General features: G+C 38.7%; 3 protein-coding genes across 3 annotated transcripts; 1 reads left to right on the top strand and 2 right to left on the bottom strand.

Annotated features, from left to right (window-relative positions):
* Positions 1–348: 348 nt before the first annotated feature.
* LOC118454426 (PHD and RING finger domain-containing protein 1-like) lies at positions 349–6343 on the bottom strand. The gene is made up of 7 exons (XM_035909163.2): positions 5812–6343; positions 5257–5340; positions 5048–5181; positions 4847–4938; positions 3534–3733; positions 1363–1453; positions 349–1270 (listed from the first exon to the last, which is right to left on the bottom strand). The coding sequence occupies exons 1-7, from the start codon at positions 5977–5979 to the stop codon at positions 1227–1229; spliced, it is 813 nt and encodes a 270-aa protein (XP_035765056.2). The 5' UTR covers positions 5980–6343; the 3' UTR covers positions 349–1226.
* Positions 6344–9257: 2914 nt separating this feature from the next.
* Positions 9258–10226, top strand: LOC102781272 (lysophosphatidic acid receptor 6). Its single transcript, XM_035909271.2, has one exon. The coding sequence runs from the start codon at positions 9258–9260 to the stop codon at positions 10224–10226; it is 969 nt and encodes a 322-aa protein (XP_035765164.2).
* Positions 10227–10332: 106 nt separating this feature from the next.
* ints11 (integrator complex subunit 11) lies at positions 10333–27892 on the bottom strand. Its single transcript, XM_087834126.1, has 17 exons — positions 27693–27892; positions 27350–27447; positions 25492–25565; positions 25168–25396; positions 24955–25053; positions 24839–24873; positions 22045–22183; positions 21880–21944; positions 21284–21473; positions 21112–21195; positions 20922–21011; positions 18258–18420; positions 18062–18172; positions 16214–16275; positions 15785–15927; positions 15509–15638; positions 10333–10641 (listed from the first exon to the last, which is right to left on the bottom strand). Exons 1-17 carry the CDS (start codon positions 27718–27720, stop codon positions 10576–10578), a joined length of 1806 nt encoding a protein of 601 aa, XP_087690252.1. The 5' UTR covers positions 27721–27892; the 3' UTR covers positions 10333–10575.
* Between the last annotated feature and the right edge of the window lie 95 nt (positions 27893–27987).

Raw genomic sequence — 27987 nt, 5'->3', positions numbered from 1 at the left:
TCTAATAATTTGTCGCCACTCTTGTAACAAGAACTGCCGTCCTGAAGCCATGAAGCAACCCCAGACCATCACACTACACGTTTGACTGTTGCTATGACATTTTTATTAAATCATGTGTTAGTGTTAACTTTTGTCAGTCCACAGAATATTTTCCTATGTCTTGGGAATCACCAGGATGTTTTTTGGCATACGATGAGCCTTTATGCACTTTTTGATCAGCAGTAATTTTCACTACTCTCCTATGGATGGCATTTTTGTTCAGCAGCTTTCTTATTGTTGAATAATGAACTTTGACCTTAAATGAGGTGAGCGAGGTCTGCAGTTAAAACAAAACCAAAAAACAATAGATAATGAAAAACATTTATTGAAAGTTTGGGGTTTTAAAAAACTGTATAGAAAACAGCTTCCCTGAAAGTTGAACCACCTGGGCTGTACCAAAACTGTAGCCTCTTGCACTTGAACTGTAGCTCAGCAAATACAATGCTGCCACCTTGTGGTCACTTGTAGCACCTGGGTCTTTAATGGCGATATCAACACTCTGGATCCAGACTCTTCTAGATTTTGAGAAACGTCTTCAGGACCTGAAGCTGTCTGATCGATGTGATGCATCGATCAGACAGCGTTAAGCTGCATTTGTGGTAAACCATGACAGAAGAAGATAACAGCTTCAAATGTTTTAAGTTCTCAAACAGATCAAACAGGATTCTAGTGCTTGTTTTTGTTTCTTCACATGTCAATTCATTTCTTCAAGGGAGCACAATTAGGACCTAACTGTAACATCTACTCTTTACTTGTAGCAGTTTATAAAAAGATGAAATTAATATTGAGCAGAAATGATTTCAGCTCATTGGTGCAACCCTCCACAAAAATCCTAGTTTGTTACGTAGCAATTTGGGGAAATGAATTGCCCACCCCTGCTCTAGATATTAGACTGGTGCAGTTTTGCTATTTAAACTACCACGATCCAGCTACTCAGAGTTTGTCGTAGAGCTAGAGATAAATTAAACAGATTTGAACATTAGATTGTGACACTTAGAGAGGGTATAAAACGGATATGGTCTTGAAGCATTCATGTGGTTATTTCCTGTACTTGGAAAATTACGAGGGGTCACAAATACAGTATTCATAGTATGAATTTTGCACGACCTCATTACTGTACTAAAAGCTGATTCTGATCAGGTGAGACAGACCGACTTTTCTTCTTTCACTTGTCAGCAATGCAGAGTTTAGGCTGCACGTTTCCTCCTCCCCCTCTTTCTGCTCTTTATCTCTGAAACATACATTCACACGCGTTATACAAGCAAATGTGAAAATGTGAGTCTCAGCATCTTTGCATCTCAGCACTGACAGTTGTTTACTTACTGACTGAAGTATGGCTGCTTTCACTCTGATTATGAGCTTTATCAGTTGGAACTGGAGGCTTTGATGCCCTCAGCAGATATTTTGGTACATGCTGAAAAATAAGAAACATTTACACAGAGTTCAAGAACAGCTTCATGGGAAGATTAATTTATGGTGTGGCAACTTATAATTACATGAATGCAGTCTGACATCCTCCTCTCTGATGCATGACTGTTTATAACAATGTCTTAATTGTCTTTGGTATTTTGTATTGTTTTCAGTTTGTTTTATGGTTTTAAGATATGTGACAAAAAAGATATGGAAACAATTAAGCTCAATTTCAGCTCCACGTGTTTTTCCTCTACTTGAGTCCAAGGATCACAGTGCACAAACTTATTTATGATGTCCTGAGCCTCAGTTCATCCTTTGTCTAAAAAAGCAGTTTTAGCTCCTCCCACTTTAAGGCCAACCTCTCTTTAAGCCAGATTTCTTGTGATTGGCTGTCAACAGAAGGTTTTAACAGCAGGGTGACGGGGGCTTTTTCAGAACATGTAGAGCAGCCTGAAGCCAGAGCTTCTGGGGTTCGGCTGACTTAACCAGCTTGACTTGGGGAACCTACTTACTAGTTACTTTTGGGAAAACCCACAAATAGAGTCATGCAAAAGTTACTGAGAGGAGGAAAAGTGCACCCGATAGCTGACATATTTACTCTCCTCTAAGCCCATTCAAAGTTGAATCAGAGTCCTCTGCCTGCCCACAGACGACAACAATGAGCTTGTCCTCCATGTCTGATTGCTGGAATCCTGTTTTCAGCCTTTATTTGCAAAAATTTACAAATTCTGAATCTGCATCTCCATACCCTGAAACAGTTAACATATTCTATACATCTCCACAAAAGCATATTTTTCCATTTAAATATGCAGAAGTTTTCCCCCTTGTCCTTTAAAATGCATAATCTTGCATTGACTCATGCTTCAAATGACGACCTGTTGTTCTGTTTCTTAATTTGTTTTTGTTTTTTGCATTGCAGAAAAAGCAATTTGCAGGACTCTGAAGCTTGAACTTTTGGGATATAAGGCATATTCGTACATACTATTGTAAATGAGTATCCAGTATTCCAACAATATCTATATTAATTTTTTTTTAAAGGAACAAAATAAGGAAAAGAATGATAGTTCCTTCCTCTAAACATTTTTTTAGATAGGACCAGCAGCAGCTGCCCTGTTCTTCACCAACAGGCCTACTATAGACGTGTGTGCAGATGCTTGACAGGTGGAAACATCTTCGTGCACCAACATTAGTGGCATATCTCCAGGAAAAAAAACAGTGAGCAGAGTAGAAAGTGTGGTTAAACACCGCTGCGCTGCTCATACAGTAACAAGTATGCACTGCACGATTGTTAACATCAGAGAAACCACGATTGAAGTCTTCTCTTCCTGAGTTTTTAACACCTGGTAACTTAAGTTAAGTAAGTGTCCTTTGCTCTTACTTTTATTTTGGAGTCCTTCAACTTTACAACAAACCATCCACAAACACACAAAGAAAACCTAAAACATCACATTAAACAGGGTCTAGGTGCTAGATTTGTGTGCATCAGTACATCCTGTTTTAAGGGTCACATGCTTCAGATATGAAGTCCTTATTTAAAGTGCACTGTTATTAAATAATTGTGATGAACTGCTTGTGAGACAACAGCTTAAGTCCTAATGAGGACTTCAATTATCTGAATCTTTTTCCTCAGTGTTTATAGGATGAATGTCGTTCTCTTCACTGTAATAGTGACAGAAAATGTGCTTCCTTTGTGCTGGAAGCCAAACTATAGGGGACAATGGAAACGAAATATATTCAGCTCACTTTAAAAGATGCCTATGTCTTTACTTTTTTAGAAAAATGATTCTTATCTTTGCAATACACGATATTTACAATTTAGCTTGTAATTTGCATTAAGCCTCAATCACACAGGTCTAGGAACCAGTTGGTGACCCTTGGCAACCGGTTTCTCCTGTTGCCAGGGAAAATATGCATTCCCTTATTAGCTGGTGAATGGTTGCTGGAGGTTGCTGGTAGTTGCTGGGTAAAACTGGCTGCAAAGAGAGTGCTGCAGCAAAAAATGAAAAATTGTGTTTTTCCCAATTCCACAATAACAACAACAGTTCTTTGAATAGAAGCAGTCTGCGTAATACTGAACCCACCCAGGAGGTTTGTGGTCCATAGCTTGGCCTGCTGCCGCCTCTGTTCTGGATTCTTGCGCTGCGTCGCCGTTCGGTGGAGCTGCTGGGCCGATTTGTGGAGGAGGGCCGAAGACGACTGCTGGTAGAGGGAATTTCTTCCACTTCAGCCAGGAGATCTGTAAGTTCTCCATCACTGATCTCCTCCTCTGTCGGGGAGCTTTCTGTACAGCAACAAGTTCACAGAAATAAATGCGCTTTTAAAAAAAGGAAACACTGAACGCTGAAACACTTTAACTTTGTTAAGAAAAGTGGTATATAAATAAAATATTTATATACTTTATTTATACTTAAATAAAGTAAGTACACCCACGTCATGTGATCATGCCTGAGTTTTTGGTGCATTACATTGTACTTACAACAGGTGTCTTACCTGCTGTTTCTGGGTATGACTGGTCGCAGTTTTTTTGGCAGGAATGATACATCGTTTACCCACAGTTCAGTTGTGTGTATGCAATCTGCTAATGGCCAAAGCAATTGCAAGGGGTTTTTGGTGCAGCACCGTATACATTTTTGGGATTAATTTCACTTATCAACAGCTTAAACCTCCAGCAACAAGCAAGCTGGGTAATTTTCTCCTGGTGACTGGTGCTTCCTGAGTGTGGCCTTTCTGAGATACCTGTCCAGATCTGATTTCAAACTGACAGCTGTTGATATTAACAGCATCATAAACATAATGCACTGATGTACATTTTTGCCCTCTTGAGAGGAAAAACTAGCATTTCTTATTACTGACACTGACCTTTGCTGCTCTTCTCTTCTGTTGCTGATTTTGTTTGCTATTGATAGGGCTGTGCGACATGACCAATGCACAAAACCATACAGTGTGTGTTTGGTGATCATTTTCTCTTGCTCTGTAGAGAGGAGTGCGTGTCTCTTTAATTTAACCATTCTGCCTCGCTGTGTCCTTTTTTCAACCTGGACACCTTTTGTTACTCTCCATCAACCCCTGGACCTTTTCAGGGGAACATAACACATATATTTATAAATATATGTTGTAATGGCCGCTCTCTCGTTATCTTCCTGAGTCTTTATTAAATGGCATGCCGCTGGGAAAAGCCTGCTCTGACATTTCTGAGTTTTATTTTGAGCACAAAATAAACGACAGAGTGAAAAGATAAGCGTTTTAATATTGTTAGTCGATATATTTCATCACATCACATAGGCCTAGTTATTGGTTTAAACTTAGTAAAAATTTTATGTAAGTGCATATAAGGAACATAACATTTTTAATGGCTCATTATTCTAGCCACGAACCTTTAACTACACACTTTTACCTGTAACATGAGGAGTCACCGCACACTCGGGACAAACCCAGTCACCTTCAGGTCTCGTGTTTAAAGTTGGTCTCAAGCAGTGCATATGATAACTGGAAAGAAAAAAATGTAGTTCTGTACATATGAGCACCACATGAGTGGCGCTATTCAAAACGCATCACAGGGTGGAATCACGACAAATCAAAACATGTGAAATCATACCCTGAATCACAGAGTATGCACACCAGAAGCCGGTGCCTCCGGTCTCCACGACCACATTCCTCACAGATAACCGCAGCACTGCTCCCCTCCTCTTCATCACCACCATCTTCATTTTTTCGTACGCTCACTTTGATCTGGGGAAGCACAAATACCTCAGCCCACTGTTCACATATATAATGCTGGATTTCCATATGCCACCTCCATCAAACCTTCTTTTGAACGTCGTCTCCAGGGCTCCGTCTCTGGTAGATTAAGGTAAAACTGATGCGATCCACAGGGCAAGTGTTAGCTGTCTGAAAATCAATAGAAAGAAAGTAAATCTGTGAACACAGCAGTGTCTTAAAATTTCATTCACATATGTTTGTAACTACTCACTATCACTTTAATCCATTATCAGGGCTGGCTATAATATGTCAAGAAAACAGTGGAAAAAACACAATTCTCAACACATTACATTACTTATATTTGTCCAACAGCATAGAACTTAATTTACAACAATTTGCAAAAATTATTTTATCAATAAAAAAAATAAATCTAATCTAAAATTCTCACCTTTAAACTGTTAAAATGATTCACTGCATTAACTTTATGTTCAGTCTGTGTCAGAAGAAGCCTTTTTGTTTATATTGTTTTTATGCTGCACATGCACCCTTTTACCCAAGCGAAATTTCCTATTTTCCATCAAATGAGCTGGTATGGCTCTTAAAGAATGTTAAACAATATTTACGACTTTAAAGTATCTCTGAAAGGTGAGGGGAGTTTACCTGGGACCACTGGAGAATACATTCAAGGCAAAAGACGTGCTGGCAGTTCTCCAGAGAGCCCACAGTCTGCTTCTCAAAGGGATTCAGGCAAATGTAGCATTTCACTGAATCACACATCAAATCTAAGCTTTCTGCACCAGCTGTATTCAACACAGGGGATCTATCCATCTGTTTGTATCAGTTGAAACCTTCACTATGATATAAAATCAATATGACTGATGTCCGCAATACCTTACTACTTACACATCGTTAAAACGGAACAGTTATAACCAAACTCCATTTCAGTGGTTTCTTACAAAGACTCACAGATCGACCACAACAGCAGGTCAGCTAGCATTAGCCGCTACTATCATTTCCTGCTGCCGCGTTAATATAAACATATATCAAAATATGTGTAGCCTCATTATTAAGTGATTCGATCTTTACTTAACTTGTGTGACAGGATATCAATTATATTTAGCCCGTAAAATTAAATCTGTAGCTTCTTTACTACTGAACTATTTTCATGTTCCCCGCTACCCGTGAAAACATCCGGTCCTGTTCTTTCAGAATAAGATCGGTTAATCGCGCTTGGTCTCTTTTACTTCCTGTAGTAAAGAGATGGTTATCTTAGAAACCAACGTTTACAAAATAAAAAAAATAGTAATTGAAAAAACCGGAATGATCAGTGATTGCCCCTCTGAAGTTTGAAACATTAGGAGAAAATATTGTGTTATATTCTGAATCCCTACTGATTCAATTGACCCTGCAGAAACATACAGCATGCTCAATCCCGCCTATAATAATAATAATAATAATAATAATAATAATAATAATAATAATAATAATACATTTTATTCGAAAGTGCCTTTCAGAACACTCATGGACACTGTACACAGCAGAATAATAAAAGCAACACAAAAACAAGCAGTTTACACAATCATAAAAGCATAAGACATAAAACAAATAGCAGAGTGGGGAGGTTATTCGGGATAAGCTATTTTGAACAAGTTAGTTTTGAGTCTGGACTTAAGGAGAGAGAAGGAAGTGATATTTTTTTAAATCAGGAGGAAGTGAATTCCAGAGTCGAGGAGCAGAGCAGCTGAAGGCCTGCTCCCCATGGTGGCAAGACGGGGAGAGGGGACAGATAGAGAAAGAGAAGAAGAAGATCTGAGACACCGAGATGGGATGGTGATCTGAACCAGATCAGAGTTATGGAGGGGAGAGATGATGAATAGTACCATCTACATTAGTCAAAGAGGTGTGCAGTATGCATCAGTGGGCAAGATACTGAACCCTGAGTTGCCTCTGATACATCTCCCAATGTTTCAAACTGACAGAAAAATAAAACTGTATTTTGGAAGTAATTATTATTCAAGACAGAAACGTGGGACTACCTTGCACTCTCTTTACTGTGTTTTGACAGCTGACTCAAATCAGTCATTGGGCTATGAGTCCTTAAGGTCATGGAAAGGAGAGCTCTTGCTTTACAGTGCGTTGGCTGTGTGTTTGTGTCTGTTCATGCCAACTCAGTGAAGAGGAGCTTTGGGCCATTTCACCTTCTGACTAGCTTTCATTTTGTGACTAACTTCTAGGGTTTTCATCTGTGCTCTTTGGTGGGTATAGTGGCTTGGCTGTCTCTTTCAGTTTAATAATAACAAAAAGAAACTATATTTCAGTCTGAATTTTTCCTAATTATAGTCTGCAGTATGTATCAGTGGGCAAGATTATGAACCTCAAGTTGCCCCCGATACATGTGTGACTGAGGGTATCAGAATGTTGGAAAATTAGCTTAGGCATAAAACTGGGTTCTCAATTAGAGTACAAAAGTACTTTATAATTATCCAGTAATGGGTAAAGCTGGACCCCTGAAGTGTGTGAACAGTTACTTTTTAATATTTCACCCACTTATGGTGACTGCAGACAAAAATGTGTGCTTCACACAAAGAGATGATATGAATAGCAGCACTTATACCATATATTCACTTCCTTAAAAAACCCCAAAACACCAGGCTCCATCACTTTTTGCACCCTGTTGTGATACAGACAGTCTGCAATCACCTGAAACGAAAAACGAGATAAACTTGCAACATAAAGGTGCAAAGATGTCATTCTTACCACTACAGGGCACAGCAGATTACTCAAACCTTGTTAATGACAGCTTTCAGTTTACAGTTTGCAAGAATGACTTAAATCACGTTTTTCCTTTACTATCATGAGTCACTGGGTGTATAATGATGCAGTTTCATTTAGTCAGTTTCACCTATTTAACACTGAAACTACTACACAGGCTAGAATGGATGTGTGTAGAATGGTTTGATTTGTCAGAAACGTTCATTCCAAAGGTTGTACAAATAAGTAAAATTTAAAAAACACACAAAAAAACAGGTTTAACACCACACTCTGATTTTATATTTTTATCTGCATGGCAAGCCTTCAGGTACAATATGAGAGAAAGTGAAAGATGTTTGTGTGTTTTGCAATATTAAAAGAAAAACCACAACACCAATATAGCAACTCTCAAAGAATGTAAAAACTCCATCCAGCCTGATGGAAATGTTGTCAAATTGTGGGGGAAGACTGAACAGCAAATTTCCATTCACTGCAACACTTTGTATATTTTTATAGTATGTAAATGATGCTTTTTAAGCTAACGCATTAAAAATACAATCAAAAATAACCACAAGCTGTTAAGCTGTATGCATTTACACTGAAGGGGGTGGGTGATAAAAATACACTGTAGACTGTCATGCTTTGGTTTCCTGTGCCTGTCTCTTTGAAACAGGAAACTACACTGTCTGAGCAAAAACCAGCATGTTACATACCCTCTGTAGTCAGAGAGAAGCAGCACAAACAGGAGGTTTCATCGTGTTTTTGGTCTGCACTTTCTGCATGTGGATATCAAACGGAGTCCATAAACGACTTGGTGAGCAACTTTATATATTAATGATAATATTCCACACATATACATAATTTTAGTAATTTATCTATCAAAAAAAACTTTAGAAAATGTTTCATGAAACCTGCCGAGATTATAAAGAAATCACTCAGTTCTCTTAAACTTTACAGCAGAAAAGTAAAAATTATTAAACATCTAAGAACACTTTGTCATCGTTTATTATTAAAGATGATTTACTTTATTGGTTTAATTTGTGGACGGTGACTTTCTGCCTTGTTATGCTTCACTTTTGTTAATTCCTTGAATAAGTATAAAATCCTACATTACTCTTTGTTTTAATAAACCAGATGAAAGCGTTTTCTGGAGCAACAATAACGTGTTAAAAGCAGAATCTACTTTAAATGTTTCTGATCAGCTTGTGTTTGCTGTTGTGTGGAACTGAAAGTGGAAAAACTCTGAATGGAAATGTGTGTGTGTGTTTGTGTTGCAGGAGACAAACTGTGATGCTTCATTTTTGAGAACCATCCTACGCTCCTTTTGATATGACCAAGAAAAATACCAACCTGCCATGATGAATGTGACAAACGATGACTGCAACATCCAAACGCAAGAGTACGAGTATCATCTATTCCCAGCCGTCTACATCCTCGCCTTGCTTGTGGGTTTGCCGGGTAACCTGGCAGCCCTTTTTGTCTTCACCTTTAAGATCACTCACCGCACGGCCTTCAGTATCTACATCAGCAACCTGGCGGTGGCGGACATCATCATCCTCGGCGTTCTTCCCTTTCGGATCCACTACCACATAAACAGGAACAACTGGGAGTTCGGGGACTTCACCTGCCGCCTCACAGGGACTCTCTACTACGCCAACATTTACATGAGTATCTGCTTCATGACATGTATCTGCGTGGACCGCTATATGGCCACGGTGCACCCGCACAATTACCTGAGGATGCGGAGCCCCTGGTGCGCTCTGATTGCGAGCGTGGTGCTCTGGTGCGTTGCTGCAGTGGCCATCCTGGTCTTCATACTCATGGGGCCTCTGAAAACCAACTCGGACAATTCTCAAAACCTCAGTTGTTTTGAAAATTTCGCCAAGATAGAATGGGACACTCGTCTGGGGCCATACAGCATACTGGGCCTCATCTTTGGCTCCTTGGTGCCCTCCATAATCATCCTAGTGTGTTACCCGCTGGCTGTGAGGCGCATTTCCCTGATCCGAACTAGAACAGCCCAAAAAGCTGTGAGGGTCATCTACACCATCCTAGTTATCATGCTGCTCTGCTTCCTGCCTAACCACATTGTGTACTTGCTGCACATCCTTTACCGCTGGGAGATGATCCAAAACTGCTCCTTTGGCAGAGCCATCTACAATGCCCGGCGGGTCACCATGGCGCTCATCACCCTCAACACATGTCTTGACCCTGTGCTCTACTATGTCACCACCAGCCACTGCCACTGGGAGCGATTAAAGATGACATGGCTGTGGGGAGCGGTGAGCCGGAGGAGGGGGGTTTATACCATCGCAGTGAACTGAGGACGGTGACAACAACACACTTACTGTAAATACAGCTGTAAATAAATAAGACTCTATATAAGCGTCATTATCACTGGACATGTAACTGGAGGACTGCAAAGACTTTTCTATAAAAGTGTTTATTTGTACATCAAAATAAAGGGATAAAACAGAATTCAAATGGTCTTTTTTTTCCTCAAAATGAGTCAATAATACGAAAAAAGCCTCTGTGTGGTACATGTAAATAAAGGCAGCAGCTCTTTTGTTGAAGTTTACATGTAGACATTTAAGTTTCTCTGCACTTGCATGGAGATTTTAACTAAAAATGAGCTTCTTCTAGTGTGAATGTCCTTTGAGGCTAAAAGTTGCTTCAGCAGATTCCAGATGGAAGACCCTTTTTCAGCAGGGATGAGAGGAAGCTCCCCAGGTCCTCATCCTGACGAAAGATAAGAAAACAAACCAAACATTTTAGGGAAATAAGAAAATTATTGTAAATTATCATGTTTGTGCTTGGCACAAATTAGATTTAAGGAAGTAGCTCAGGGGTTTCCAAACTTTTAACCTCATCGGGGTTTTCCAGCCTCATAAAGGGCCTGGCTATACATGAAAGTATGATTGGTCTGCGTACAGTTAAGCACAAAATCTACTTTTTTGTTTATCAAATAGCCTGAAATACAGGGAATTCACATATTTCTATCAGGTAACACGATGCTTTGCAAATCAATAAATAAGAGCCCCAAATATTTGAAATACAATTCTCATGATTTTCTTTTGAAGAAGGCCAAAACCTCCTTCACAGATGGAATCCTTACTTATGGGTCCTTAACATTAGAGAATAACACCTGCCACAGATTAAAAAAGAAAGAAAGATGAAAATCGCAATTAAAAACATAAATTGTTTCTTACTCTGGTCCATCTTATTATGACTAACTCGTGCTAAGCTCCACTGATAAATTACAGTGAATTTGCTCTGTAGCTAATGATTCTTGTTTGTTAACAATTAATCCTCAATTATATTTTATAATAATTAGATTGTTAATTAGACCAAATGAAAAGAAAAATGCTCATCAAAATGTCCTAAACGCCAGAGTTGTTCAGTTTTAATAGACATTACAGGCTGAAAAGAAAACCATTACATTTGAGAAGCTGAAACAAAAACATGGTAAAACATATTATTTTACAAACTTTTTAATATATTTATCATTCAAATTATCTAGTATATGTGTATTTATCCTTTAAACGTCTTAATTTTAGTCAGCCTCTGAAGCACACCTCATTGGATTTCATTTCATGGATTAGTAACAACATTCCTACAATCAACTTTGACAAGACCACATTTTAAAAAACACTCCAAAGGGAATCTAACCAATAATTTACATTTTGGATCTTACATTAATACACTGTCGACCTATCTTCCACTTGTTTTTTAGAGGGTGGTATCTTCATAGGAATTATTTGGCTTCAAACCTCCCCTGCACGGTTTGATACTTCATCTTTACTGTGTTTTCATAGAATGTGCAAATAAGTAAAATTAAACATAAAATAATATTAAAACAGTAATTTTACAATAATTTTACTGTTAGTCACTCAGGCTTTATTGATATAACACTTTTAAAATAAAATGCAATTTAGAGCACTTCACAAGCAACTGATTCATCGTCTATAACGAAGTAAGCGGAGGTTACCACTACAACTCACCCGGTTGAGTTGGTAACCCATTATACTGAAGACTAGAACCCTTACTGCAGATACCTGGAATTCAGTCTACATGTCTTATGTGCCATTTCTCTTCCATTTGTCTACTTTTTTCTCCGCGTTTGTCCTGTCCTGTCAAAATGAAGGCTTCCCAAAATCCCCCTCCCTCCAAGACCTCCTGCACATGATCTTTTGCAATTCATAAATAACATTAATTGTTCAGCGCAAGTCTTATTACACCCATACTTTTCCTGTCATCAAAAGGATCCTTCAGCCTTCTTCCATGAGGTTCTCTAAAGTTCTCAATTACACCTCAACTACTAATCAAAGAGATTCAATATGTTAAGTCATCAAAAACTGTAAAAGTAAAAACTTTCTTAGTTGAACCTGTGCAACACCACTTGAAGTTGCAAGACATAAAAGATATAAGAAAGAGGCATAAAATGCACAGTAGAATATTTTGTTTTTTTACCCTCTGCTCATTGCACGGAACGCACAAAACCACAGAAACCTCTTTTCTTCTTTCCACTGTGACGGAGTTTAACAGACTGGTTTCCCCACCTTCTACTTTACCCTTATTCTCACTTTCAAAGCCCCTACTCTCATACTGTCCACCTACGCGACGGTTTTCACTCCCCCTGGCTGAACTGCTCACCATCGGGCCTGTGTAGGCACATCTTAACAGAAGAACTGCCATCTCCTGAGCACTGCGGTCCCAATTTTACTTGAGTCCATCGCTGATAAGAATCTAGGACAGTAAACCATGATATTTACATTAACCTTTATCCATCTTCTTGCACTCATTGCACAATGGATCCCTCTCTGCGAAGGTGGTTGTTGTTTCACGTGCCAAAATAAATCACATCTTGCAAATACAGTTGGCCTCGTTCTTGATATGAGCTGTCGGACTGCACTGTAACTCTTTGAATATTTCTGCTGCATGCATTAGTGTGACCCAGCTTTAATTCCCTTGTACACCTTTAAAAAATCTTTACAAAATTCACAGTGTAGCCTTCACCAACTTGAAAAACTGGAAAAATCCAGATAAAGTTACTAGAATTTAAAATTCCTTAGGAGCTGTACAAGACTATTGGAAAATAAAAGCAGGAAATAAGTTATACCAGAAGCAAAGAAAACGTCCCTCACAGAGCTCACTGACTTCAGATCAGGAAGATTAATGCCAGATTTAGACCAGATCCTTTAGGTGTGTTTTGGTGGTATTTCATAGCGAACTGTTAGCCTCCACAGCCCCACACATACAAACTAACACACACACATGGTGTTCGACAACAACTAAATCCAACCTTGACTTGCTTCTAATTTTATCAGATGAAATCCAAACACACACTTTTAGTTCTACCACATCACATTTGTTGGAATAAACTTGTGTAAACTTCCCCGAGTGCAGTGAGTCACCAGTTCTATTTAACAGGAAGAGTAAAGTTTAATATCAAACACCTCCGAAACTACTTAGTCTTTAACACTTGCAAAGGTTAACGTTTGAGACCAATCTCATCCAAAAACCCCGAGTGTGACATTTACGTGCTCACTCTTTGGACCAGAAGACATCGTGATTTAGAAATAACTTTTAAACACATTTGTTTTGCATCTCCCTTTCTTTTTCTAGCAGCCTTTCTACTTATTGTTTTATTTTATTTTAATTAATTAATTTTCTTTCAAAGAAAAAAACAAATAAAGCGAGTTTACATTAACGTTTAAGAGGAAACTGGAAACTCACAGGCTGAGCATGAAGTTAATGTACAGTCATGATTCATTTAAGAAGAAGGTGCAAAAAGGCATGACCGGAAAAACTCTAGTCAACTGCAGCATAAAGAACAGAAATATGACATTTATATTTGTTTTTTGTATTAATTTCAGTGAAGGTACTTTCCATGGCACAACACCCCACCAGAGGTGCAGAAAGGAAACATTGTTGCCACTTTCCACTGCACTTTGTGACACTTACCTTTGCTTTTCTTTTGGATAGGGCAGCTCCAATATTCAAGTCCTTACTATGTATTTGTGACTATATTATGTACTGAGCTACAGAAAGCTATCAGTCTAACCATCTTTAGCTGATTTTAGTCTGTGTTTGGTTTGTTTATTGGTAAATTACTACATGTTAATGGAAAAAAAGAAATTATAAACAAGGTTACAACTAAATATAATGTTACCCACAACGAGAATATTTACAGGTCAGAGCAGGTCATCCAAGCCTTTATGTCTTCAAGATCTGCTGTTGTTTAATCTGTAGTTTAAAGTTTGGAGTTGGCAGAAGTAAAATTGTAAATATTTATTATGCTTGAGTTCTTCACATCTAATTCTGTAAAACAATAAGAAGACCGGAATTACCAAAACTTTACAACTACGTCTAATCCACAGAGCTGGAGGATGCTCAAGTTGTTTTTCAAATATCACACGCAACTTCTTTCATTTCCTTAAAATGTGTGTCAGTGCAGCGATGATTTTAGCCACCATTAAGACCACATTTATATTTGTTACCCTATAAAGAAATAGACCTTAACACTAGAACTCTCGGGGACTGTCATTTTTACCCCATCCTGCAACTACAGGAGCAGCAAGAAGTTATTTCTTGAAGAAGTTGGTAATTTCTATCTAGTTTTTGTAATTAGAAGCAATATTTAAGACTATGTTTTAGGGGTTTTACTAATGATTTTGATTATTTAACTACAGACTGCAAAGTTACACTGACCAACCTTGTGTTGTTGATGGATTACCTCAGATGTTCCCCTGACTGAAGTCTGGTCCATTTTCAGCATCTTTTTCCTGCCATGTCATCTCTGCTCATCGGGAATCTCACATGAACTTTTATTGAGGGGAAAAAAATCCTCCAGCCTCACTATGCTAATGTGTTTATATATCCTAACCAAAGCTCTGTAGCTAGCCACCTGGTAGCACACCATTATATATTAGCGTCTTCATTTAAGTCCAAAGTGATACCAGAGCTGTGCGTTTTAGTTTTTTAGAAATCCCTCAGTCAGAACATTGCGTATCATCTCTAGATTGAAACAATCGAGCTAACACCCTGCTAACTTCTAACTCTGTTACTTTGTAAATCCTCTTTTTCATGGATGCCTGGATGATAACTTTGTTGTAACACCTGGAAGAGCAGCCGCTCTCATCATTTTACTGAAGATTAAAGAATCTGGACCGTTTTTAACTCTCAGTGATGCCACAGTGTTTGTTTGAATCTGGGAACTGAAGAAGAGTTTGGACCCAGAAACAGCTAATGACATCAGACTTAAGAGGTGGATTAGCTAAGACAGCTGGATAAAGGAAAGATTTTTTAAATAAAGGCTCAATTATTATATCCATTATATCTCATGTTACATGTCTAACTTCTGTTTTCCAGCATCCTGTTGTTCCTTCACAGAATTTCATTGGAAAATTATTTCATATCTCAAAACAGTGATTCAATAACTAGATGATTAGGGGAACGACCAGGCTTCGACTGCATAGGCAGTCCTCTAATGTATCTTTTTACCACCCCACTATATGTATATCAGTTCTCTATCTTGTTGCTGTTCAGAGCATTTAAAAGAATAAATAATAACGAAACGCTCCAAAAATAATGTCCATGTTTTCACCTGGTAACTCCAGGAAAGCAGCAGGACTTTGGTGTTGGAGTCTTCGGCAGAGGAGGAGACTTTGATGACGATAGACTCCACGATGACTGTGCCATCAGGGAGGTGCTGGATGGTGTAGCCTTTTAACACACTGAAGCAAAGAAAAGCAAAATGATCTAATTTGATAATTATACTGAGAGAAACTGAAATCAAGCAGACTTTAGAACAAGCAGTTAATAAGGCCGACACATTCGCATTAATCATTAGCTAGTGGCAGATTAGTGACCTCACTCTCACCTCTTAAGGTGCGTGTAGATTCTGTGGAGCGTGTCGGCGTCGCTGTGCGGATCCTGGAGCTGCACGTGGCAGGTGAACCGTAACTGATGCTCATTGAGGCCCAGCTCTTTCAGGGCCTGCTCTGATGATACCAGCTTCAGACTCTGTGTAGTGAAAGCCACAAGGGGGTAATTATCATTATACGGTAAATAATAACTGAGCAACTGCACGCCACAAATGAAAGGGATACAGCTGCCAGTTTATTAGGTACACAGATCAAAAGTTAAACCACACAACGAGATGCAACATTACTGAAATATATCAAAGCAAGTTCTAAAATAACTAGACACAAAATTGAGTCCTCTTAAAGGTAGATCTTGATCTTCATGTATATTTTGGCGTTTCAAAAAAATTAGAATCTAAAAACATGTTATAAACCATGAAGCTTACGTTTTCCTTCATGATGAGCGTTCCGTGCATGGTGCGAGGTTTTTTGGGATCAGGCAGCGGCCCTACAGCACAGCAAATAAGATACATCATTGTATAAATTGCTACTTATGGTCAAAATGAATAAAACAGTGAACAACAATACAAGTCCTGCAACAAAGGCTGTCAGTAGGGTGACGTTCAAGAAAAGTGAGCAAACCTATATCAACCTCTTTGAACTAGAGAGGTGGTCTGCTAAGGAAGTTTCATAGGTTAGTGAGGTAAACTGAGGCTAAAGGTGTCACAAAGGTAGTTTTAACATGGCTAGATCACCATGGTAATTTATGCTGAACATGTAGACTGGTCTGGAGAAGGTTACGTTCAGCGTTTCAGTTAGAAACTGTCTGGAAGCGCCACATGAATTCACAAGTTTAATGATTTCCTGCCAGCCTCTTCATTATTCTTTTATTTGAGGTTCCAGGGCTGACGTTTTCTACTTTATGTTTTTTATTGTCCGTCACCCATTCCTCTGATAATGTCTGACAGATGCAGGCGGAGCTCAATCTGTCAATTCTGTGTAGAATTAGAGCAAAATGGTGCATCAAAGGCCCCTTTTCCATGTGATCTTTTGTGCAGAAAGCCTGGGTTAACACAAAAGGTTGATAGCCAGTGTTGCAACTGGGGTTTCAGGTATCATCAAGCCAGCAAACACAAACAAAGCCTGGTTACGATGAACTTGATTTATAGTACACCTCTCTGGAGGCCAGGCACTATTGCTTATAAAACCAGTGTCATTTTAAAAGGTTTACCAAGGAGGGTGCTTTCACTGAAGAGGCACCTTCTATAACTAAAATGAATGTGGCATTCGTTTGACTTCCTTTATAAGGAATCAAATTGTGTTAAATTGTAGTTTAATATAAAGAATGTTTATAGCATTTAATGTATTTATTTTTTTTACGGATGAAGTAAAATTGTCAATATTTGCTTCAGTTGAGCAGTAACCTCACTCTGTATTAGTGGTAAGATGAGTTGTCTTAATAGAAAATCCTCCCGAGTGTCCACAGAGCTAACTGTGGACACTCGGGAGGATTTTGTATTTGTATTAGGTTGTTCATTTTGGCCTCACAGTTTGAAGTGGTTACTCACAACACTTTTTATTTTTATTCCAGGTGGACATTAGAAAGAACAGCCTAAGGCTTATGGGGCGAATAATTCAACATCTAATTGGAATTAGATGTTGAATCTTTTAATATGACAAGTTGTTTTCAAATCTCATGAGCTACGACAAACAGATTGGCCACCATTAATCCCACATTTCACATTTTAGAAAATGAGTACAATGATCATCTGTTTCTTTTTTTAATATGTACAGACATACTTTTAGTTTTTGTGCATTTATATATTTTACTCTTGCAGAAGTACTCATATTTTTTTGGATATAATGTTTTAATGAATGACCATTTATGGCTCGTAAGTCTTTTACCTCGTTATCACGATATACTTCTGATCAGGACGTGAAGATTTACACTTGCTAACTCCAAAACAGAAAATGCACTAAAGTCTAAAATACCAGGAACTGGGACAAAATTCAGCAGTTCTTGGAAATCTTAAAAACTAGGTGACGGTTATACAGTCATAAAGCTGCTGCTGTTGTAATGTCCCCACTTACATGAGCATTCATCCTCTGAATGTCACATAAATGACATTTGCCATTACCACAGCTAATGTGGGTCACAATTCTGAATGGAGGTGGCACAAAAGGTGAACAACTATTTTCTGCCAACCAATCTCAGGACAAATAAAGCTAAATCTGAAGTGAAAGTAAGTAGGCACATTGCACCTAAACCATTATTACCGCAGAAAACCTTTTACCTCCGAGAGCCATCTCCCTCTTCAGTAGGTTTAGTGAGATATCAACGGGCACGCTAGGGTTTGTGGTCACAGTCGTTGTCTCTCCATTAGCGGGCATGTAACAGTCGATGCCTGTCATTAAAAGAAGGGAAGCATTAAACGTGAGCATGTTTAACTGATTTTAAGCTTTACTGATGAGCGGACGGTCTGCACTCACTGAACTCCTGCTCGATCTTCCCCTTTAGGAACTCCATTTTTACCGCCTCTCCGTGCACGAGCAGCATGTTGCGAGGCTCTGCCATGCGAATGAGCTGCATGATTCCTTTGGCGTCTGCATGTGCACTGAACGACATGTACTCAACCTGCAGCTTCACATCCAACTGTAAGAATCACAGAGAGATTTAGAGGCGATGTAGAGCGTTGACCATGCTGATCGGAGACCTTACAGGATATTAAAGAAGACATTATTGCCTTCAGGTGGTGCAACTAAGCTTAGTTTAAAAACTAGGGTTAATTTCACAAAAATATTTAAAAGAGGTCTAACCCAACAGAACAATCTTTCTAATGCAACTTAGTTTCTTAGGCTAATCTAACTTAGCTTACTCAAAAGCAATAAAGAATGGCTCATTTAACCTAAAAAAGACACATTTTACTTCCATGTTAACTTTAGGAATGGTAATAATGAGTGACATTTATCTATAAGCAACATTCAATAACAAAACAACAAAAACAAAACTTTCGTGGAAAATGTTATAGGTGTATCGTCCTTGTAACAGTGGAATTCTTCTAAATGACAGTTTCTGCAAAGATAAACAGATAATCAGTAAGATACTGTCACCTCATCAATCATTTTTTCACCTTTAAAAAATAAAATCTTATTTATGACTATGCAGTTTTCTGTAATGGAAGAATTTAGGTATCTATCTGAAGTCTGACTATTTGGTTAAACTAAACTATAGTCAGTCAAGGTCTGCTGTTGTAAAACCAGATACATGACACATTACCAAAAAACTCAGTCCTTTTCAATATGGTTATTGATAATAACCATATTAAAAACTAAAAATATATCGCATTATTGTTGTTTTTTGGTATAGTTTTCTAAAGGTTGAACGTTACTCTCATACTAGAGTAAATTATTTTCCAAGAAAAGCGACAAAACACACATTATTTTAAAAAAAATCACCATTAAAGAACAAAAAAACCTCCCAAAAACAAAAACCTGTCATTAACAGGAAATATTTTGTCCCCTATTTTGTCCCCTAATAACACAGCAGGCTTCATCAGTCTATTAAAGTGATGGTGATCTGTTACTCAGGTCAAGGTCACTTAAAAGTTTATGTGGTTTAAGCCTTAGAGCTCAGTACATATACTATGCACATGATAGTGCTGTGCCATATAATATTCTCTGCAATAATACCAGTATAAACCTTTATGGGATATAAAAGTGTCATATTGTTATGCGTTTACATTATCTGGAGAGCACAACAAGAAAATCTCACAGATGTCTGACATCTGTATCAGCCCCGTGTCAACTTCCAAGGACAATTTAGTAAAAAGGGAGCTACTTCAGCGGTCTTTAACAAAGCACAGGGGTTTGTGGAATACGTAAGGAAAGTCTTCCTGCCAAAAGCGAAAACAACAAACTTCTTTCACCCAAATAAACGTTATAAAAGCTACCGTGGATTTTATGAAGGAACACGAGGAGGAGATGCAAGCAGGTGGTGATGAACAGCACCGAAGTAAACAAATGACTCAGCCGAGTAAGAACAAACAGTGGATGGAAATTACTGATGCGGTTACATGGAGCCTCGATCCAAAAAAACATCGACCCAAGTTACGACACCAAGGGTAAAAAAATAATTTTCAATTTCAGTTTTATTACGTTGCTATGTTACACTTGTCCACTGAAAACACTTCTACTGCTTTGTGCTTTCATTTGACTTACGGTGTGTCCGTCTATATACTGCTGCACCACTCTATAATGCTGCTGCTGGCACCTTGTGGCAATATCTTCACACTTTGAATCAGGCAGTCTATCATCAGTGACAGGCGCTAAATGGAAGAGGAGGATGGAAAAATGCCCTTCGTTTTTTATTTATTTAAATACTGCCACCTGCAAGCTGCACTCAAACAAATGTCTTTCTCTTTGAAAGCAGTATTGCATATTTCTCTCAAATATTGCGATACACTTTTGAGGCTATATCGCCCAAACCCTAAGATACGGCACAGACAAACATGAGTGTGGCCCAGTAAAACTGTCTTTTCATGCTACTGTTGAAGGTTTTGTGAGAAAAACAACTGAAATAAAAAGACAGATGTGCAGACAACAGCATTAGCCACTACACTCATATGTAGTGCGAAGTGGTCAGAAAATATAATCGTGTGCATGCTTGAAAGGGACCATAACGAGCTTCAGATGTTTTTCCCCCCCCCAACATACATATATATATATATTTATCAATAGGCCAGAAAGAACATGTACATGTAGAGGCCTGTTTGTGTAAGGTAAAACTGACCTTGCCTTAAATATATGCAGACTAGCGGTGGTTATGTTTACAGCTACTGGCCAGAGGCCCATTTTGAGCCTTTAGTGGTTCTGTTAGACAGAGACAAGATAGCAGGTCCGGTTTTTAATCTTTAAGCTAAACTAACATCTTCCCAGCTGTAAATGACTATTTAAGTGGTAATACTTGCTCATCTAAACTCTCCTCAATATAATGGAAAATTTGGAGTCACTCGTTTTAGGATCTTTGCTACAACCGAGTTCACACAAAAATGAGACCGGATGGAACGACTGAGGAGGATGTGAATAAACGATGTGACTTTATCTGCTCACCCCCTAATTTTTTTTTCCATCTTGAGAATATAAAGTAAGTCTTACCGTTGCTCTGCCTTCCATCTCCAGTTTCCTTTGCCCATTTAGGATTTTGTGACCGATTGTTCCCTGTACACAGTAGCCAGGCATGATAACCTAAAAAAAAAGCAACAAAAAAACACAAAAAAAAGGACACCTTTTAGGTTTTAAGTGTTACACATTTCAAAAACGCTGTCCACTTCCTTACAATACTCACCATATTCTTCTCATTGCCAGCCCATTTCTTGAATATCTGCAAAGACTGACCTGCATGCAGCATACCCGGTGTTGCAAACACCACCTGAAAGTGTCCACATTATTTTACTTCACTGCACTTTGACCTCTTGAGTGAGAAACTTCGCATACTTTTGACGTACAATGGGACTCACCATAGGACCGGGATTATCGGCATAGGAGCGATCAAAAGCCTTGATGTGCTTAAATTCAAACATGTTTCTCTGTACAAAGGTTTTTCGAATCTTCTGGTTGGTCCACGTTATGAAAAGCTTGTAGTAATGATTAGCTTTCTCTGTCAGTCCAGTGGAGAAGTAGATTGGGGCCTTCAGGTTCATTCTCTCCCTGTGTGGTCAGAGGGAGCAATTAGAGCGTCTGTCCAAAGAGCCAGTTAAGAAGTTAATGTGCGACATTTATTCTATCAAGCTTAATAAATTGAATACAGCTACTTTAGGGAGCTGTCCAGACAAATATCAGCCCTTTTTGTATTGTAATCATGTGCAATTACTCCACACTGAAAGGACTTTTTATTTAATTGGAATGTCAACAATTATGTGCTAGAAAAATTGCCTTTATCTGATATCATTCAGCCAGAGAACAGACCGTGATTATCTTCACGCATCACTGTCTTTGCTCTCTTCTTTCTAGCTTTCACAGAGACTTCCTCCCTTTTTAATAGAACCCATACAGCAAACAGATAAAAGGCACTCTTGCTAATGTTTCTGAAGAGTCTTTTAAAACAGATCTGTACCAAAACGTTTCCAACAGGATGCAGAGTTCTTGTGCTCGACCGAGGGCGAAAACTGGAATAAGAACCTGGAAGGTTGGGAAGAAAAAAAAGATCTTAGAAAATATATAATACTAAGATGAAGAAAACTCCCAAAAAATGCAACATTCAATAAACTTTAACCGTTACCTTTCCTCCTCTTTCTATGCTTTCATGAACTTTCTTCAGAAAGTCCCGCTCTCTGCACCTCTTTGAGTCACGGATGGTGGTGGCGTATGTAGACTCAGAGATGAGGATGTCTGGGCGACACTTATCGATCCACGCGGCACTGTGAATTTACAACACCAGCATTATGAAGCTGTCACAGTCAAAAGCTTGGAAAAACCTAAGAATTAAAAGATGTTTTAATTATAATATCCTATTTTCTAAATGAGGAATAAAACTAAAGACATCAAAACGAATAAATGAACAAATGTGGATTTATACAGTCAGCGCTAGAGGTTTAAACAAAGTGTGTATTTAATGTATGTGTAGAAAAAGTTAAGGCAATGGACTTAAAAATTCTCTTTAATGGCCAGCTATAAAACCCAGACATTCAATGTCCAGGAAAACTTTCTTTTCTTGTTACTGCTGAATGTCTTGTAAGCTAACCAACTGAAACAAAAAGCGAGACATGCAGACAACAACATCACCCACTCATCTGTGCTATTATCTTGTGGTCAGATGATGTAATCATATGCATGTCTAATAGCGACGTTGGTGCTTTCCTCCCTCATATATATATAGTTATTAGGCCACAAAGATACATGCACAGTTGTTTTTTAGGTGAAGGTAACAGACATTTGAATCATTTTGAGCTTTTTTGTAGTGCTGCTTATGCTAAACTAAGACCTTCCTGGCTCCAGGTTAATATTTAAGTAGTACTGATTTGGTCATTTAAACATCCTTGAAGACAGTGGAAAGTCTGGAGCTACATCTTTCATAATCTATGCAACCCAATCCTAAAGATTACATTGCTTTATACCCCTTTTGACTACAGCGGGGCTTACACTTTACAAAATAAACAAGCTGTACTCAGTAAGACTTTAAGCTAACATAGAAAGGTCGTAGATCAAGTGAGCAGAAAGTATGTGTGACTGCAATACATTGGTACAGATATATGCCCTTTAGTGCTGAGTAAAAGACTAAAATAATAAAAATTCGTTGACCAAAGCTGAAGCATAAACATCTTGGACAGTCTGTCCCAAACAGGAAGCCATAATATTTTGTCAGATAGTTCAATCAAAATGCCGTGGCAGCCGTGCCATTTTTAAATATGTCACCAACAGTGTCCCTCACTCGGCTGTAACTAAAATCTGACATTGGGACCCATTCGACCAAAGTCATGATTCTGACTCAGCTAATGCCTATTACTTGTATTTCTTAGTCCAGGCAGTACTTTTCTTCTAATTAGTCTCCCTCAGTAGTACATACACAGTCTCCTCCCTGCAGCTTATGTGGAGATCTGTCGCTGACTGAACTTTGGGAAGCATTGATCTTCTGATCTGAGCTGCTGTTAATTGGTGAAGTCTGAGCCCCTAATGAACATTTTCTGCAGCAGAGGTGACTCTCCAGTCTGTCTCTCCTAAGGCAGTCCTCACAAGAAACCGTTTCATCTGGGTGTTTGATGTTTAAAAGTTGTTTATATTTTCTGGTCTCACTCACCTTCATGTCTTAAAAGTGACTTTCTGTTCACTTTACTTGTTTGAGTTGGGTTGCTTTTAATACCTGCAGCGGTCAAATAGGGCTATTTACCCACTCACCCCTCTGTTGGGGATCCCTTTCCATGAATGACTGCATCAATGCAGCATACTGTGCAAGTGATCAGCTGTGGCACTTAAGCTCATCTGCATTTATGAATAAGGTATTTCTCAGCTTCCTTTCTCAAGTCACGTTGGCTGGCCAATCAAGGACAGTAATGTCATGATTAGCAAACCTTTTAGTAGTAGTTTTGGCACTGTGGTCAGTTGCTAAGTCCTGCTGCGAAAGGAAATCTGCTTCTCCGTAAAGCTTATCAGCAGATGGAATAATACATTTACCCTTTAAATAAGCTCAGTCAGATCCCAGCTTTGATATTTTTTTAAACACTGTTTAGAACAAACAGACTGGCCTTTATTGAATATTGAAGTTTATTACTGAAAACCTCCCCATATATTTGAATAGTATAATAGTGAACACGTTCTTTAATAGTTTTTATGTTTTCAGTAATATTTTAAAAAGTGTGGCCACCTGCAGGTGAACTGCAAGAAAGGAAATAATTATTTTTAATTTTCTACTCTAGTTTCTTCTGCAAGTCCACATGCAGTGAAAGGGTAGTGGAGAAATTAGGGAAAGGATGTTAAAGACTGAGCTGCAGGTTAAGAAGAAAAGAAGAAGCCCAGAGAGAAGATTTATGTATGTAGTGAAAGCAAATGCGCAGAAGAGGATGGAAGAAGATGGATGGAGGGAGATGAGTTGCTGTGTTGACCCCTAAAAGGGTGTAGTCAAAAGAAGAAAAGGATTCAAGCTTAAAAAATAAACAGAGTTAATAAAATAAAGCCATGGGATTCCAAAATTACAGCTTATTTTTCAACTTCTGATCACTTTTTGATCCAGAAGTTATTTTATTTCTCATCGCTTGTGAAAAAAGCAATTTAACGGATGTACAAGCCTTTAATGGAGGGTCAACCTCAACAAGCAAATTGTCAGAAGAATAAAATTACTGAATGAAAGCAAGAAAAAAATACTGCATCTTAGGCTTTTGCGCAGATCAGAGTTAAGATTTTAGGAATGACTCAAAGTAAGATTTTAAGAAATTCAAAATGGGCACTGGCAGTCTTAAATCTGTAAATGTGTTAAATAACTAAAAGAAAAACCTCAAACAAGTAGGTTTGTCCAACTTTCTGCTGACTGTGTTGACATAAAGACCAGAAGATTATCAAGAAACGCAGTGAAGTTCACTTACCCTAAATGCCTGTCCGGTGTCATGTTATAGTCACCCTAAAATGAAAAGAAATTATTCTCAGATTGCAGTTGATAAATTCACCTACTGTGACAGAGTGCACACTTGTTTACACTCACAGTGTAGACCACAGACTCTGATCCCACTTTGATGTGAACCATAGCAGCTCCCAGGACATGGCCTGCATAGTACGCCTTGATCTCCAGCTCATCATCCACCTGCCACCAGCACAAAACAGCTTGAATTGCCATCAAAAGAGAAGAAGCAGCTGGCGCAGAAGCAACTATTAGACATGTGTGCGTGTGTGGTCAAAAATGATGTCAGCACTGCACCTGGACAGTCTGGTGCAGGTTCAAAGGGATCACTTTCTTCATGCAGTCCTTGATCATCTGCGAAGTGAAGAAGTTGGTTTCTCCCTTTTTGTCAACTGTGATCTTCCGGAAATCTTCCAGTAAAATGGGGCAAATGGCTTTGGTGGGATGGGTCATGTAGATGGGTCCATCATAGCCCACCATCTCACTCATGTAGGGCAGAGCACCGCAGTGGTCCAAGTGGAAATGGCTGAAAAATGTAGAAAGGTGTACTATGTTCCACACATGGTTGAGATTATTAAAAAAAGGTGCAATATGAAGATCATAACAAATAAGACAACAAACCTGATGATCACACAGTCCAAGAAATCTGTCAGACGCCCGTTCTGCGTTATATAAGAAAAGTCTGGGAAACGTCTCTGCAATGATAAAACAATCTGTTATAGGACTGTTACTAAATGGAAATCATCTTCTTTCAAAGGTAGAAAACAGTGCATTTAAAAAGGAGAGTCTCTTTTTTAGAAGGACTGTTTCATAATAGCTGTGTTTTAAAATTCAGAATGTACAGAAATACCAGCAGTTTGCACAGAGAGGCCCAGCCCACCTCTGCCAGCTTGGTCACACCTTTACTGCCAATGTAGGCGCTGAATAACAGAGTCCCACGTCACCAAGTGTCTGGGTATTGTCATCTGTCATTTAGTGCGCAGACACAAACGATAGTCACTGTGCGTTCCCTGACTCAAAGCTGCAAGGAAGCAACCCTCTCATCCATTGGGGAAAACCTCAACGCACAGGTAGGGAACACAAGCTGTCTGCTCTCACCTACTGTAGGGCAACTCAAGAGGTTTCATTGCCTGAGCCACTCGCTGAGGTGAGTCCAACTATATCAAGTTTGAATCTCTCATCCTCACACACCAACTCAGGCTCCTTCTCCACCCAAAAAGTGATGTTCCATATACCACAAGCTAGTTTTGGAAACCAGGGATCGTCAGACCTCAGACCACCGTCTGATCCACCAACTCCCTATGGCCCCACTTTGTCCTTTTATTGCAATAAATTTGATGGTAAGGATTAAAGACAGTCCAAGACAGTAACAACTGTGTTATACTGCTAACACACCATCGGTTCTTTGAAAACATCCCGCAGACAGCAGGCTAACACAAAGAAATTAAGAACCCAAAGTTATGTTCAAGCTGAGTGAATGCAGACCCAGGCCCAGCAGGTAGAGCCTGATCTTCAACATGTAACGAAAGCATTGATGAGCAGTCAGACTCTTCTCTCCATCTTCTTAAGTAGAATCACTGTGGTGACCCCTTTTAAGCCTCTTTGGGCTGATTTTCAACTTTACTTTGTGTTATTGTTGGTTTTAAATAAGAAATATCATTAGTGTCCTCATTAGGATAGGTATTTGTGTCAGTGTGTGGGACTGTAGTCTCAGGTTTGTATTAAATGATAATTATGTGACACTGTATTTCAGGTCAAGTTACACAGGAATGTGAGAGTGATGTTTGTAGTTGCAGTGTAATGAATTAACTTCTCCAATGAGTAATTTAGAAATATACTGCATTCATTTTACAAAGAGTAAACAGTAATGTGTACCACACTACTTTTCTGAGTAACAACTCCAAAAGTGCATATAGATATCTGCTGGCTCCCCAAAAGACCCAAAACATTTGCCAAAACCTGTATAGCACACATGAGCAAAATAGATGGGTTGGAAATTGCGCTTCAGCCCTCAATGTGGTAAAGGAAAACTATATATGTTAACAACAACAACAAAAAAAAACCCCAAACACTCCAACATGTCCAAACAATCTCAGCCTTAGCTCTTCAAATCATTTAACATGAAATGTCTCTCAGATGTACTAATTTCTAATCCTAATGAAAATCTTAACTTCTTCAGACCTGCCTCCTATCTTTTTGTCAGCAGATCTCACTACAGTCTTGTAAACCTTCCCAGTGTAAAACAGCCTAGGTAGTGTTAACTTTTACTGTCATATTTGAAACACTTTAGAGTCTTTTATTTTGCCTCATGTAAGTCTCATGTAGGGTTTTGATTTGGGATTCTTGTCAGTATGCTATGTGCAGGTTGCTTATAACTACCAATAAGATAAAGGAAACCAATAAGGGTAAAAAAAAATGCCATTGTGTTTAAATTACATGACTGTAATGTTTGCTATAACAAATGCATTATGTCACTCACATCATCGTTGTAGCCCATATGCATCCCACAGTCTAGCATTATGTTTTTGCCTCCGATGGAGACGAGGATGCAGCTCCTGCCCACATCCTGTCCAGCACCTTGGAAAGGCAGGACAGAAGATAAAAGTTCAGAATTACACTCCTTTAGTAATGGTAGTAAACACACAAGTGCGCAGCAGTAGGATTTAAAGGCTAAGTAGCATCACCAAATACAAAAAAAATCCCGAAGTGGTTTCTTTTCATAGCAAGACAAATGCTTAAATAGATCTTAAAAGTTTTCCAGCTCATGTACAATATGAATGTTGACGGAACTGAGGCGCTAGCTAGCTAGCATCTGTACTCACCGAGTGGCGTTACTTTTATTTCAGGCATGCTTTCTCATTGGGCAGCCTTTTTTTATATACACAGGTAAATGACACCAAGGTGACCTAAACGTCCAGGCTCTGTCAGCTGAATAACTTCCGAATTATATGGGAAAGTTTATTAAAACATGCAGCTAATTTCATCCACTGACTTTATTTTTTAGCAGCGTTGGGCTAACACGCAGGACTTCCGGCCAGTGCTTTCACAATAAAACCCTCTTTGCTATGAAAGCCTGCAGAAAACAGGTGGAAAGGACCCGGGTAAGGTTTTGAAGAC

The sequence above is a fragment of the Neolamprologus brichardi genome, chromosome 20, assembly GCF_056152115.1.
Source record: "Neolamprologus brichardi isolate AB-2024 chromosome 20, ASM5615211v1, whole genome shotgun sequence".
NCBI lineage: Eukaryota > Metazoa > Chordata > Actinopteri > Cichliformes > Cichlidae > Neolamprologus > Neolamprologus brichardi.
Note: the sequence above shows the minus strand (reverse complement) of the source record. Positions and strands in the feature narration are given on the sequence as shown.

Excerpts from the sequence above, each read along its gene's own strand:
- LOC118454426 (XM_035909163.2), bottom strand. The coding sequence starts at position 5,979 with ATGGATAGATCCCCTGTGTTGAATACAGCTGGTGCAGAAAGCTTAGAT. Across the intron at positions 5,341-5,811 it reads GTATTCTCCAGTGGTCCCAG|ACAGCTAACACTTGCCCTGT; the intron begins GTAAACTCCCCT and ends ATTGATTTTCAG. Across the intron at positions 5,182-5,256 it reads GAGACGACGTTCAAAAGAAG|ATCAAAGTGAGCGTACGAAA; the intron begins GTTTGATGGAGG and ends GTGCTTCCCCAG.
- LOC102781272 (XM_035909271.2), top strand. The coding sequence starts at position 9,258 with ATGATGAATGTGACAAACGATGACTGCAACATCCAAACGCAAGAGTAC.
- ints11 (XM_087834126.1), bottom strand. The coding sequence starts at position 27,720 with ATGCCTGAAATAAAAGTAACGCCACTCG. Across the intron at positions 25,566-27,349 it reads ATATGGGCTACAACGATGAT|AGACGTTTCCCAGACTTTTC; the intron begins GTGAGTGACATA and ends TTATCATTGCAG. Across the intron at positions 10,642-15,508 it reads TGCTTTCCTGGAGTTACCAG|GATGAGGACCTGGGGAGCTT; the intron begins GTGAAAACATGG and ends ATCTTTCGTCAG.